A 14,980-nucleotide genomic window follows, 5' to 3' on the forward strand; every position below is an offset into this window, starting at 1 on the left:
CGGTGAACTTATCGATGTATATTTCTTCTGTCCCTCACATGAAGCTATGGAATGGCTTCAGATGACTTTGAATATAGTGCACGATAACTTAATTGGTGCTAGTCTACTTATTTTGCTCTATGTCTCCCACATTTGCCATATAAAAGAGCGTAATGTACAGTGTGTGTGTGTGTGTAACCATAACGACAAAACGACTAACTTTCGGAACCTATTTCGGAACCTTAAATTTTTAAAAACGAAATTATAGGCTTAAGTGCTTAAGCCTATAATTTCGTTTTTAAAAATTTAATTATGCATTTAAAAGTTGCAGAATGGATTGATTTGGAGACTCTTAAATCGGCAGAGATAGGCAGGCAATGCAAAACAAAATCTGACATTGGGAAATAGTGAGGGGGACAAAACTTAGATTTTGAAATGTGGGGGGGGGGGCTGCTATACAGTATTAATGCATAAGTGAATATGCTCTATGCCATATGTCATATGCATATTTTGATCAGTTTTGATGACATTGATTATTGGCCTCAAAGCATAAAGACAATGTGATGCGCACATGGATTAAAAAAAAAAAAAAATCAAATTTTTTTTTTTAAAATATATATATCTTGGCTGTTCAAAGTTATTTCAATATTAGTCCCCATGACTTTAGCAAACTTAAGTACAACCCTACCATGATGAACATAATTTTAAATGTTTGAATTAATCTGAATACTTTTGATAGGCCTTAAGCTTAGAGTCAAAAATGTAGGCCTATATGTGTGGTTTCACTGTCCAAATAAAAGTCTTCAAAGAAATCTTAGGTAAAAGTTTGACATGATTTTTATTATTACTGTATATTTACTTGAAAGCATGTATTTGCAAGTGTTTCATTATTTACAACTATTTGTAGCATGTTAAAAATGATAAGATTTAGCACATGTCAGTAGTAAACAAGAGAGGAGTGGGACAACGAGCAACATTGATTACTCTGACTGAATCTGACCGCAGTCAGCGACTAACAAGCAGGTAACAATGTGGATATAATTCAGAAGATTCCTTTATGTTGGTTGTTGTTGGGTTATTTCTTTTAGTCATGGGACAAGCCTGTCAGTGTGTTGTCGTTTTTACGCTCTGCCATGAGTTCAACAGGTGGTGTGTCCACTTTTAGGAACACGCTGCTGCAGGGACTCACTCGTGCGCTTTTCCATGGATCCATGAAAGAAGCGTAGCGCATGAAAAGGATTCAAAACGGAACATATTTGTTGGTGATGACAGGTAGACTAAATATCTTGTGCTGCTACTATTGATATTAAACTCATGTAATTTTGACACTTTGGATTAGTCCTTAAAGTTTACCGCTGTGCGGGTAACTGGAATATTTCATTCATATTTTTATTACAGTTACGTCTGCTCGTGCTTGTGCAACTAACTAGGTTATTTCTAACTAATTTTCGAAAGCTTAAAAACAAAGGAGTGCAGTACACCGTCTTTTTGAGATATGGTAATTATCTGGTGTTGTGATCAGACTTATTTACAGAGAGACCGCTTGTAGGTAAAGATGTCATGTTTTGTCAGGTATAAAAATGCTTCTTTTTTAAGATGAGCGTCTGAAATAGCACCAGAATGTACACCAGAAGTCAGAAAATACTGTCAAAATGTATTTAAAATAAAATAGTAATATAATATAGTTTTTCCATGTATTTATTTATTTATTTATTATTAATTAATTAATTTCATTTTCCATTCTAGACACCCGTTTTCCTTGGATAAATTTAGGCTAAATATAGTTGAGGCCTCGTTCTTATCTTGCACACTTGAGTAAGATCTAAATTTATCCCTCCATCATGAATGAAACATTTAGGTCACAATGATCAGCTTTATTGGTTAGTATACCCAATAAAAAATGACAATTTCGACTTACACGCCCAGGTAATGTATATTGTCCTGTATTGTACTTATGAATCCAATAAAAAAAAATTTTTTCTTCTTCCAAATAAGATCACAATGGCTGTGTTCAAGCAGCAGCAGGTTGAGAATTTCTATGAGATTGGAGAGGAACTTGGAAGGTAAATTTTTTGCTGTTTACTTGGTGATTTATTGATTTACCTGCTGATTGCTGCAATATGTGATAATGATACACATTACACAGTTCAGTTGCATTCATATGTGCCATCTATGGTGAATGTGATTTCACCAACATCTTTGTTGATCCTGGAACAACATACCAATCAACCAATCAGATTTGAGGGACAAGTTTACCATTTGTGTCAAGTTTAGGCTTACAACCTGGGTTAGGTGCTTCCACAACAGTGTTATTCAACTATAATTTCCCTCAGACTTTAGGGATACGTTATGGGTAGGTTTAGGTTTAGGGGTTGGGAAAAGGTTAGGACTAAATTTTCGGATAGGAAAGTTGTTCCAGGATCAACAAAATATGTTGATCCAGGAACATGTTTTACTTGGCAAAATCACGGTTACCGCCATTTACAGGGGGACTATGGCAAGCCATTTTAACATTTAATCCTTAAAATGTACTAGTATCTATTTTCATGATACTAGTACTTATTTTTTTTTAGATACTAGTATCTATTCTATTAAAGGATTAGTCCACTTTTAAATAAACTTTTCCTGATAATTTACTCACCCCCATGTTATCCAAGATGTCCATGTCTTTCTTTCTTCAGTCGAAAAGAAATTAAGGTTTTTGATGAAAACATTCCAGGATTTTTCTCCATATAGTGGACTTCAATTGACCCCAAATGGTTGAAGGTCATAATCGGTCTTTGTCAGACACGTGATTTTGTTGTGTGTGACGTGACCGCGGCGCCATATTTGTGGTATCCCTGCTGAATGTGAGAATGAAAGAGATTACGCGAGTTGAGATAACAAGCAAATAACTCGCAAAAATGAAGAAGCACAAGAAAAAAGTTAAAATGTCATATCGCGATAAACTCACCAAAGATGCCAGGGACCGTTATTTGGAGAAATTTTCATCCATTCATAACATAGATCAGTACGAACTGTCTGCAGTAAGTTGGAGTGCTGTTGACCCCGCATTGATACCTAAATCATCATACTCTAAATATTGTAAACTATCTTGTTTATGGTATAAAAGCATATACTAGTGAACAATTTAAAAACTATAAATATCTTGAAACCCACAACATTTCACTAATGGCTGGGTGCAGGATTTATTTATATTCTGAAGGAAGGACTGCGATAACAGTAGTAAACGATAATGATGATGATGATGTCGTGTTAACTGTATATCATAAGTGCCTGATTAAGGATGGTTTAGTGTTGTGATCAGGAAGAATTTTGAACTAATACTACCCCTTTTTTCATGCATTTTTTTCTTTATTGCATTAAACCAATGTATAAAACCAATGTATAACACAATAAACATTGTTCCAATAAACAAGGCATCATCAGAGATGTATGTAGAATTTAATCGTATTTTATTATAGTACATTCTGATATAGTATACCTTTTAGAGCCAAAATAATTTGTAAATTATTGTCCTCCATCTACCTCTGTGCTGTCTGGGTCAATGACATTATGGGTCTTTTTTTTTTTCAAAAGGCCTTAATAATAATAAAAACTAAGATATGTCGTGCAAGTTAAATATCTGGTTTATAGATTGTGTATATTATTAATTATCCTGTTAATACTATAAGTGCATATACCTGTGAACTCATAAAATAAATCTACAAATCACCATGAAAAATGTAATTATACATGCTTTATTGTTCATGCAAGCCTGGATAAAGCATCAGCACATTTTTACACTACAATTCTACAAAAGATTCAAACATGCGTTGTCAGATTGGATGGTTTCTCTGTGAAAATCCGAAACAGTCAATAATCTCTGCTACTCTGTATTTAAACAAAGGAGACATATTTCTGTGCAAATCATCTCTGTCTGCCCATACAGCTGAAAGCTTCAGGTTTGCATATAGATATGACACATATGAAACAACAGTTTCATTGAATGTTCTGTATACTGTCTCAGGGGAAACAAGTGTTGTGTAGGCAGATCAAATCTGAGGTACATTAAGGTTCACAGAAGCATTTGAAATTTGTATTTGTTGCGTCTGGAATCAGAGGCACCAAAAAAAAAAAAAAAAAATTGTAATAACGCCATAAAGGTTCCCAGGTTTGGCAGACACGTATAGTACATTAACATCATCATCTCCAAAACAAACATCAGACATCCTGTACATATCAAGTCGGTTTACTTCTGCACATGCAGATCACCATCTCCTCCAGCCTCCTGCATCTTCTCAGTGTCCAGTTGGGGTCAGTCTCCATAATCTTTAAGCAGGCTGATCTGCAATGAAATCAGAAGGTTTTTAGCTACATAACATAAGACCACAGCTGTAAAAAGTAGTCAGAAAATTAGAATCAGCATATGGATACAGAGCAAAAATGTCGTACCTTAAGTATATAAAATAAAAATGCCTTAGCAAAATTAAGAATAAAAAAAAAATTTAGGCCTAGACATATTCAAGTAAAGGGATTCAGTTTAAATTGACTATTGTTTCATAGCACATACAATCCAAAACAATGCGTTGCTATAACGTTTGAAACTTTAGAAAACAGAAATCTCTAACTCACCTTTGTGAAAATGTAGCATACGTGAATGGAGATATCTTGACGAAAGTGATGTTTTGCGTCTCACCGCGGCAACCCATGCGATCCGGCGCCTCTGTTACTGCCTCTACATACTCTCCGTACAGCCTTTTTTCAAGTAGGAAACCGACTAAATCTAATCTCGTAGTAAAGTTTTTGACATTTTCTATCGTGGGACATATTATTGCAGCTTTTCACACAACAAAAGTGTGCCATTTTTACAATGAAAAGAAGCCAAAGAAGAAACAACTCTGCACTGATACAGAGATTTTTTGGATACCTCACAAATGGCGGCGACACCCATAATGCACTTCGGTTTTCACGAGTGTGACGTCACCTGACAAAGACCGATTAGTGTCACTGCAGCTTCAAAGTGTTCTACACGACCCCAGCTGAGAAATAATGGTCTTATCTAGAGAAACAATCACTCATTTTCTAAAAAAAAAATTTTTAATCAGAAATGCTTATCTTGAACTAGCTCTCTTCTTCTTCTCTATTAGAATTCCAGCAGTGTAGACACTGCTAAGTGTATTACTGCCCTCCACAGGTCAAAGTTTTGAACTAATTTTTACATGCAATATGCTCAATAGTATATAACAATTAGTTCAAACTTTGGCCTGTGGAGGGCAGTAATACACTTAGCAGTGTCTACACTGCTGGAATTCTAATAGAGAAGAAGAAGAGAGCTAGTTCAAGATAAGCATTTCTGATTAAAATGTATAACATTTTATTTATTTATTTTTTTAGAAAATGAGTGATTGTTTCTCTAGATAAGATTATTTCTCGTCTGGGATCGTGTAGAACGCTTTGAAACTGCAATGAAACTGTAATTTTGACCTTCAACTGTTTGGAGGCCATTGAAGTCCACTATAAGGAGAAAAATCCTGGAATGTTTTCATCAAAAACTTTAATTTCTTTTCGACTGAAGAAAGAAAGACATGTACATCTTGGATGACATGGGGGTGAGTAAATTATCAGGAAAAGTTTATTTAAAAGTGGACTAATCCTTTAAGTATTGGTACTTATTCATTGGGGGACATTGAGTCATCGCCCCACCCAAAACTCTCATCCCAGCACAATGTTTCCTTGACAGTCAAAGGATGGATTATGGTGTGTTGCTTGTATCAAGTTTTAATTTAGTACTGTTGTGAATCCACAATGTTGTTTCAAATCTGTAAATCTTTACTAGAAATGATTTATATATGTTTTTGTATATTATTGTATATTTGGTTATTTACTTATATTTATTGTAATATGAAATTGTTGTCAGTATGCGTGTTTTATAACAGTTCATGTGTTTTTCAGTGGGCAGTTTGCAATTGTTAAGCAGTGTCGTGAAAAGAGCTCAGGCAAGGATTTTGCAGCTAAGTTCATAAAGAAGCGCCAGAGTAATGCTAGCCGGCGAGGTGTGCTCCGAGAAGAGATTGAGCGAGAGGTCAACATCCTACAGCAGATACACCATCCTAATATTGTCATGCTACATGATGTGTTTGAGAACAAGACAGATGTGGTGCTGATTTTGGAGCTGTGAGTAGAGCTGGTATTAATACTTATACAAATTATTTTATAATTATTTGAGTTTGTGCTTGCATCGTATTTTATGTTTAGCTGCTTTTTTTCGTTGTTCACCTGCCTATCCTTATTGAGAAGAAATTATGTATTTTTATAGTGTGTCTGGAGGAGAGCTTTTCGACTTTCTGGCACAGAAAGAGTCTTTAAGTGAGGAGGAAGCCACACAGTTTATTAAACAGATTCTAGAGGGCGTTCACTATTTACACATGAGGAATATTGCTCATTTTGACCTGAAGGTACAGTACACCCACTGGTCTCATAACACGGCCCAGATTATTACAGTACAACATATTTGCGCTGACAGATGTGGAATGCTAAAGAATTCTCTGTCAGAAGAACAGCATGTCTTTGTGTGCATATGAGTGGGTGTGCTCCTGTGTGTGTAATTTATTTTCCGGTTCGCAGCCTGAAAACATCATGCTTCTGGATAAGAACGCCCCACTTCCCCGGATCAAACTCATTGATTTTGGCTTGGCCCACAAGATTGCTGAAGGGGTTGAATTTAAAAACATCTTTGGAACACCAGAGTTTGTTGGTATGATATTTGTTCTTTCTAAACCCTAAAGCCTGCAGCCTTAACCATGCATATTAAGGGGCCATTCACGCAGAAAACATGAGACGCAGGGTAATGAATGATCTTGAGTTCTGCATTTTCAGAATGCAATGTAATGTGTGACAGAAGATGTGAAACATGTATGTGTAGCTCATGTTCACATAGAAAAACAATGGAAAAGCAGCACAGTGGAATGCAAAAAACGTTCTGTGTGAACGACCCCTAACACACAAGATTTATTACTCTTTTATACTACATGTCGTTTTTACTATTTTCAGCCCCAGAAATTGTGAATTATGAACCACTGGGACTGGAAGCAGATATGTGGTAAGATCAATTTTTAATGTATCTTAATGAAAATATCTCAATAATTTAATATAGGTTTTTTAAATTTTGAATAATTAAGTGCTTTACTTTTATAGGAGTGTTGGCGTCATTACATATATTCTGTAAGTACACAAGAACATTTTTTATAAAGCCTATAAATATAATAATGTGTGATTTTAGCAATGTTCTGCTAATAAGTTTTCTAAATGCAGGCTGAGTGGAGCGTCTCCTTTCCTAGGAGAAACGAAGCAAGACACCCTGGGAAATATCTCTGCCATGAACTATGAGTTTGATGATGAATTCTTTGGCCACACCAGTGAGCTTGCCAAGAATTTTATACGACAACTGCTGGAAAAGGACACCAAGTAAGTGAGTTAGGATCATCTGAGGTCATATATATTTGAGTGTGAGCTTTGTGTTTGTGAAAATATGATGCCTGTTTCAAGTAATATGGCAAAAATTACCATCTCAATTATGTATTTCAGAAAAAGACTCCCAATTCAAGATGCCTTGAACCACCCCTGGATCAAGGTATGTTATCAGCTTGAGATTGTAAACCTGAAAGGCATATAAAGGGTTAGTTCACCCAAAAATGAAAATTCTGTCGAAAGATCTTAGTTCAACTTCGGAACACAAATTAAGATATTTTTGATGGAATTTGATAGCTGTATAACTCCTCAATAGACAGCAATTTAACAACCACTTTCAAGGTCCAGAAAGGTACTAAAAACATTGTTAAATCAGTCGACGTGACTGCAGTGGTTCAACCTTAATGTTATGAAGCGACGAGAATACTATTTGTGCACACAAACAAAACAAAAATAACGACTTTATTCAACAATATCTTCTTTCCTGTTTCATTCTGCTGCGTTGTTTACGTCCAGCGCTTCCAGGTTCTATGTCAGAACGCCGGATCATTATTGGCTGAAGCTGTTCACGTGAGCAGCACGACGCATGCATGTGATGCTGACGCGGGAGCCGGCCAATAATGATCCGGCGTTCTGATGTTGAACCTGGATTTTTGTTTTGTTTTTGGACACAAATAGTATTCTAGTCACTTCATAAAATTAAGGTTGAACCATTGCAGTCACATCGACCATTTTAACAATGTCTTTAGTACCTTTCTGGACCTTGTAAGTGGTTGTTAAATTGCTGTTTATTGAGGAGTCAGAAAGCTCTCGGATTTCATCAAAAATATCTTAATTTGGGTTCCAAAGATGAATGAAGGTCTTAAGGGTGTGGAACAACATGAGGGTGAGTAATTGATGACATGATTTCATTTTTGGGTGAACTAACCCTTTAAGGCCTGTTCACACCAAGGACAATAACTATAAAGATGAAAATAACAATAAAGATTTAGTTTTAAAAACTGTTCTAAATATAAAGTAACAGTTCACACCATCCACACCACAACTATACCGATAAGGACATTATGTCATTGGGATCACTTTTTACCAACTGATGAATGATAAAAACATTGACAGCCAATCAGAATCCATACTACTTTAAAAAGCTCAAGCATTTAAAGCAGCAGATGTTATCATGTGTTGGTGTGGTTGCAAATATAGTTATCATTATAGCTATCATTCTTGGTGTGAACGGGCCTTTATAGTACCATGCATCTTGATATTCCCTCTGTTTTATGTTTTCTCTCTCTTAGTCTTTAAATATCTCTCAATCGTAACCCTTATTGTCTATTGGCAGTCTAACGAGCATAAGGACGAGCGCAGTAAAGCACCAGAGAGGAAGAGAGAGCGTAGGCAACTGAAGACGAAGCGTCTAAAAGAGTACACCATCAAGTCCCACTCTAGCATGCCACCTAATAACACCTACATCAACTTTGAACGCTTCGCACAGGTGGAGGAGGATGTGTCAGCAATGGAGGGCACTTTCTGCCAGCTGGCGTCGGCTCATGACTGCTTGCAGGAAGACATTGATGCGCTAGTGTCCATCTACAATGAGAAGGAGATGTGGTACAAAGAAGAAAGTGAAAGCATCAGACACGAGTTGTCCCAGCTTCGTTATGAGTTTCGTAAAGTCGAAGCCCAGAGGCGGGGCGTTCATGAAGACATGAGGAGCGTGGATGCCAGCGTTAGCCGAGTGAGCGAGCGATATAAGGAGAGGCGGACACGTTTTGAGGCCCTTCAGAAGGAGCTCTGTGTCGAGCTGCAGTGGGTACAGGAAGTGGTTGGTTCTTTCCAGGTCACCTTCCCAAACTGTAGCTTTAGCAGTGTGTTTAATACTGATGTCAATGAAGCTCTGAAAGAGTTGCTGAATAGATCCTGTGGAGGAGACCTGCTGACAGGCAGCAATCTGGACCAGCAGAGATGACACATTAATAACCCACCACCCACTGATAACACATCGTTATATAAACACGGGCGAGTTAAACATGCTGAAGAGACTGAATAAAAGCAGGTATGGTCAGTCAGAGAGAGCTACATACATTAAATATAAAACAATTGGGTCTGTGTTGGTTATTTGTGGTTAGCAGTTTAAAGATGTAGACAGTCATCCTAACATAATCTCAACTGAAGTAATATATTAATTAATGTTTTTAATAATTCTATCTCAAGTGCTCCAAAAATTATAAAGTTGGTTGCCTGACTATTTTTAATTTTCCTCATTTTTAGTGATGACCTCTTATTTATGTATTGGCATTGCAAAACCGACAGTTTGTTTGTGTGTGTTATTTTAAAATATGCAATAGAGATTAGTTTTTATTCCAAGGATCTAGGACCATCCTGAACTTCAATGTATCCCCAAATTTGACAGCCGCTATGGTTTATACCAAGTTTATTTTTTTAAAATATATTCATTCATAAAGGTACTGTAATCACTTGAGATGGCCCAATAATATATTTATACTAGACAAAAAAAAAATTAGTTTTGTGGCACCATTTAATTTTTTTCTTTCAACTTAAAGGTGATAGAAAGGATTTTTTCGTCGACTGAGAAACCAAAGACTAGTTAGTGAGTTTTTGAAATGAGCGCATGCGTAAGAACAACCCCCCTCCTTCACAACTCATTTAGAGGGAACGCCTCCCAAAACTCGTGCACGAGTATTGGAACAGGAGTGTTTACCACCGGCATTCGCTGTGTCGTGTTTTTTGGACTCATTATGTCGGACTCACCACAGGTAACTCTGCAGTTGTTACTCCTGTCTCCTGACAAAAACATTGCATGCGGCGCCTGTGGAGTGTGGAAAGTTACTGGAGCGCGCAGCCGCGCTCGTCTCTCACAAGGAACGTCACGGCAGTGATTGACAAGCCAGAGGGCCAATCGTTTATGCGATTGGCTGATGTTTTTAAGGCCCTACCTCATGCACAGATGATGTATATTAATATTATTACTTTCAGTGCACCTAATAAATAGTCTTTTATCAGTTAGTAAAGACAGTAATATTGCAAAAATTTATAAAACAAAACATCCTCTTTAGCACCTTTAACAGCAGTAATATATACACTGATCAGGCATAACATTATGACCACCTTCCTAATATTGTGTTGGTCCCCCTTTTGCTGCCAAAACAGCCCTGACTTATCGAGGCATGGACTCCACTAGACCCCTGAAGGCTTGCTGTGGTATCCGGCACCAAGACGTTAACAGTAGATCCTTTAAATCCTTTAAGTTGCTAGGTGAGGAATCTATGGATCGGACTTGTTTGTTCAGCACATCCCACAGATGCTCGATTGGATTGAGATCTGGGGAATTTGGAGGCCAAGTCAACACCTCAAACTCATTGTTGTGCTCCTCAAACCATTCCTGAACCATTTTTGCTTTGTGGCAGAGCTGCTGAAAGAGCCACAGCCACCAGGGAATACCGTTTCCATGAAAGGGTGTACATGGTCTGCAACAATGCTTAGGAAGGTGGTACGTGTCAAAGTAACATCCATATAGATGTCAGGATTCAAGGTTTCCCAGCAGAACATTGCCCAAATCATCACACTTGCCTTCTTCCCATAGTGCATCCTGGTGCCATGTGTTCCCCTGTAAGCGACGCACACACACCCGGCCATTCATGTGATGTAAGAGAAAACGTGATTCATCAGACCAAGCCACCTTCTTCAATTGCTCCGTGGTCCAGTTCTGACACTCACGTGCCCACTGTTGGTACTTTTGGCGGTGGACAGGGTCAGCATGGGCACCCAACATACACAACAAACTGTGATGCACTGTATATTCTGACACCTTTCAATCAGAACCAGCATTAACTTCTTGAGCAATCTGAGCTACAGTAGCTCGTCTGTTGGATCGGACCACATGGGCCAGCCTTCGCTCCCCACGTGGACCAATGAGCCTTGGACTAACAATGACCCTCTATAGGTTCTCCACTGTTCCTTCTTTGGACCACTTTTGATAGATACCGACCACTGCAGACCAGGAACACCCCACAAGAGCTGCAGTTTTGGAGATGCTCTAACCCAGTCATCTAGCCATCACAATTTGTCCCTTGTCAAACTCACTCAAATCTTTACGCTTGCCCATTTTTCCTGCTTCTAACACATCAACTTTGAGGATAAAATGTTTACTTGCTGCCTAATATATCCCGCCTACTAACAGGTGCCGTGATGAAGAGATGATCAGTGTTATTTACTTCACCTGTCAGTGGTCATAATGTTATGCCTGATCGGTGTGTGTGTACATACATATATTACAGCTGTGAAGTTGAAAAAAAAATCAAATGGTGCCACAAAACTATTTTTTTTTTACCTTTTTCTTTTTGTCTAGTATAAATATAAAACAGATCTAATCTTTTTGAGTTGTATGTTGTAAAATCATAAAGCAATATGTTATGTTTTGATTTAATGTTATGTATTAGGTGTATTTAAAATCATGATGCTTCCTTTCTTTATATTACTTGATCATCTGTAATTTGTTCAGGCAGTGTTTACACTGAACATGTTATGATTGAACATATCCACCTCTGGCTATTTGTTTACCAGGTCTGCGAGTGAAACAAGCTTATTTGATTAAACCCTGCTAATTTATTGAATATGCCTCAGTTTCAGATTCACTTTTATTCCTTTTTTCCATTGCTGTCTGCTGTAACGTTTTAGAGGAAAGAGTGTTTGATTTTATATTGTATTTAATAAGTACTGATTGTACTGGAAGTACTGGAATGATGCCCCTTCCAGCATGTACTCATGGACCTATCAGAATGCAGACTCTTTTAAACAGTTGACTACACTATTAGAACTGGAAAGGGATGTTGATTCTCAGTGAACTGTCGGGGAAAGCTGTTTACTCTTAAAGGAGGTAATTCCATAATCTTGTGCCTCTGATCACTTTGCTAGATTGTGTCCATTGGTACTGGTAAGTAATGTATTTAAGCTTTAGCATTATGTTAGCACTTATATTGTTATAATTGTTCTATTACTCTGTGTTACATTGCATTCATTCTTTCATACTTTGAAGACATTCCTTCTTTCAAAGCATCCTTTTAAACTGCTATATTCTGATAAATTCAAATGCATGCATGTTGTAGGGTACACATTATTTCTTTATTTTCTATTTCTCTTGATAAAAACGTTTTTGCATTGTTTTTATGTGGGTTTTCCCCCAATGTATCTGTCATTGTCACATGCTATCATACAGAAAGCACACATAACCCGGTTGTGTAAGTGCAACTGTAAAGCTTGACCAGGATCCTTAAATGACACTGTCATGCTAATTTGACTCGTTTTTCTTCTTCTGAGTAACAGAACTTTTCATTCATATGTTGCAGCTGTTGACCCCTTTGATAACAATTTGCATATGGTTTCAGCAGGAAAGGCAGAACAATAGGAGGCAAGTGTGTCATTTTCAACTCCGAGAGAATGCGTTTACAAAGTAATAAAGTACAGTGTCCACAGATGTCAACACAAGACATTCTTTTGCAACAAAACTTGTGGTTTCACTTCTCTCCACCTCTCTATACAGCATACCACAAAGCAGCACGAAAAAAACTTGTTTTTGCATTATTCTTTTAGTCCTACAGGGGGCAGCGTTTACCTCTTATTTACTCTGGAACCCACATACATGTAGTCCATGAAAAGTACTAATTTAAGTTGAAAGGTCTCATAATGTTTGTTAGGTAACTCTGAGGGCAGTGACTCACTGGTGTTTGGCTACTTGTCCTTTATAATGTTTGGACAGGTCATGGATGATCAAATGCTTTATTGCAATTAAAGAACAAACGTGTCATGACTCATGTCAGTTTAAAACTCACGGTAATTAATTCTTATAAATTAAGCTTCATTATCTTATTTTAAATGGCTTTCTCCTTTGTCTCACAACCACATTATCCATCTTTTATTAGACTGCGTGGGCGTTCACGTGCACTGCTGTGTGTACTCAGATATTTCTGGAGAATGTTTATCTGTGTGTTCATATTGAGTTACCCTTCTTTTAAACCATTATTTTTCTGTAAAATGTTGTCCCACTAAAAATGAAAACTTAATTGCTTTTTTAATTACATTTAAAAAAATAAATAAAATCGAATTGAAATGTCAAATTATTGCGTTAAATAGATGATAACAAAAATGTTATGTTTTTTTTTTTTTTTTCTTTAAATAATGTTCGACTGGTTTCCTTATCAAACTGTGTAAATATCCAGTGACCCATGTGTTTGTTTAGGTTTAGCGGTTAAATGTATCCAGTATAATTTAGCCTATGTATTTTGAACTTAACACAAAAATAGCCTAGATAAAAAACTTAAACTTAAGAAAACAAATTAAACTTAAAGTAGAAATGCTGCCTTGGCAACTAAGTGAAATATGTTTATATTGGTGGACACCAGGACTAAGTTGTTTAAAAAATAAAATGACATGAAATGACATGAAATGACATGTATAGGCAAAAACAATGGGACTTTTTTAATTCACCAATCAATTTTTAGGCTTCAGGATTGTTTTTAACCAAACTTTGTATAAAGATGATTTATGAAAGATATAATGGAACGAATTGATATACCATTTTACTTCATGCAATATGTGGGTAAAATTGCCATACGTGGATTTTCCCATTCGATACAATGTATCTATACACTGTATCTAATTTGCATATTAATATGTTCTTGGAGCAACATGTAATGAAAAAAGAAGTGTAATAATGGGAGCAATAGGCAACATTTTCATAATAATATCTAATAATTAATAGGAATATTGATATATAATTTTATTCCCTATTCACTTCTTGTATCTCCTAAAATGCCTGATAAAGTCCTAGTGTCCTCCACAGATGTCATGTATGAAATCAATGTCCTGTTCGTAACATATAGTCATATTTTGATTGGAAACCCCATAACATTTTCCTGAGATGTTGATTTATAACAATTTGTAAAATAATCCGATACACAAAATATTATATTTCCATAAGAGTGCTACTTTTCAAGTTGTTGTTGTCATAGTGAAACCTCTAAAAATTTGGTATCACTGCAAATCCCTAGAATGTGCTCTTTACAGGACTTAAAACTGTGACATGTATGATGTCAGAGAAAATCACTAAAATATAATGTCCACTACAGAGGACAGAAGTCTATTCCTGGGTCCCAGGAGGATATAGAAATGCTTCTAAAAAATGAATAGAAATGAAAAAGCAACTGATACTAAAACTTAAATACAAATATAATCTAAAAATGTAAAAATAAAAGCTAATTCAAAATATAAATACTATAAAAGTAAAATAACACTGTTCACTGTAGTGTGACTTTTGCATTGAGTGTGGCATGTGTGACAATATTGCGTCTCAAAACATTTCAAAATGACGCTGCTAGTATATTATGTATATATTACAGAATATACATTTATTGTAAAGGACAGGTATAGTGTTGATATGTATAGTCGCTCAGGGCTATGAGCGCTGTTGTTCTGTGCAGCGGGTAATGAATGATAGGGAGGGACTGAACACTGAGCCTGCTGCTTATTTCACAGCAGCTGA

General features: G+C 36.5%; 1 protein-coding gene across 2 annotated transcripts; it reads left to right on the forward strand.

Moving 5' to 3' along the window:
* The first annotated feature begins 943 nt into the window (after positions 1-943).
* dapk2a (death-associated protein kinase 2a) lies at positions 944-12,038 on the forward strand. Of its 2 annotated transcripts, none has more exons than XM_067399568.1 (11): positions 944-1,002; positions 1,145-1,251; positions 1,975-2,042; positions 5,914-6,135; positions 6,278-6,416; positions 6,586-6,715; positions 7,012-7,060; positions 7,156-7,182; positions 7,273-7,425; positions 7,546-7,591; positions 8,765-12,038. In XM_067399568.1, the coding sequence occupies exons 3-11, from the start codon at positions 1,981-1,983 to the stop codon at positions 9,389-9,391; spliced, it is 1,455 nt and encodes a 484-aa protein (XP_067255669.1). In that variant the 5' UTR covers positions 944-1,002; positions 1,145-1,251; positions 1,975-1,980; the 3' UTR covers positions 9,392-12,038. The 2 variants fall into 2 exon arrangements, 1 of the variants encoding a protein (XP_067255669.1); XR_010896343.1 differs by lacking the exon at positions 944-1,002 and having other exon boundaries at positions 1,084-1,251; positions 8,765-10,933; positions 11,027-12,038.
* The last annotated feature ends 2,942 nt before the right edge of the window (positions 12,039-14,980 follow it).

This window comes from Chanodichthys erythropterus, chromosome 11, assembly GCF_024489055.1.
Source record: "Chanodichthys erythropterus isolate Z2021 chromosome 11, ASM2448905v1, whole genome shotgun sequence".
In the NCBI taxonomy this organism is placed as follows: Eukaryota; Metazoa; Chordata; class Actinopteri; order Cypriniformes; family Xenocyprididae; genus Chanodichthys; species Chanodichthys erythropterus.

Bases quoted from the DNA above. Each gene is read 5' to 3' on its own strand.
- dapk2a (XM_067399568.1), top strand. From the start codon at position 1,981: ATGGCTGTGTTCAAGCAGCAGCAGGTTGAGAATTTCTATGAGATTGGA. The intron at 2,043-5,913 runs GTAAATTTTTTG...TGTGTTTTTCAG, and splicing joins ATTGGAGAGGAACTTGGAAG to TGGGCAGTTTGCAATTGTTA. The intron at 6,417-6,585 runs GTACAGTACACC...TCCGGTTCGCAG, and splicing joins TTGCTCATTTTGACCTGAAG to CCTGAAAACATCATGCTTCT.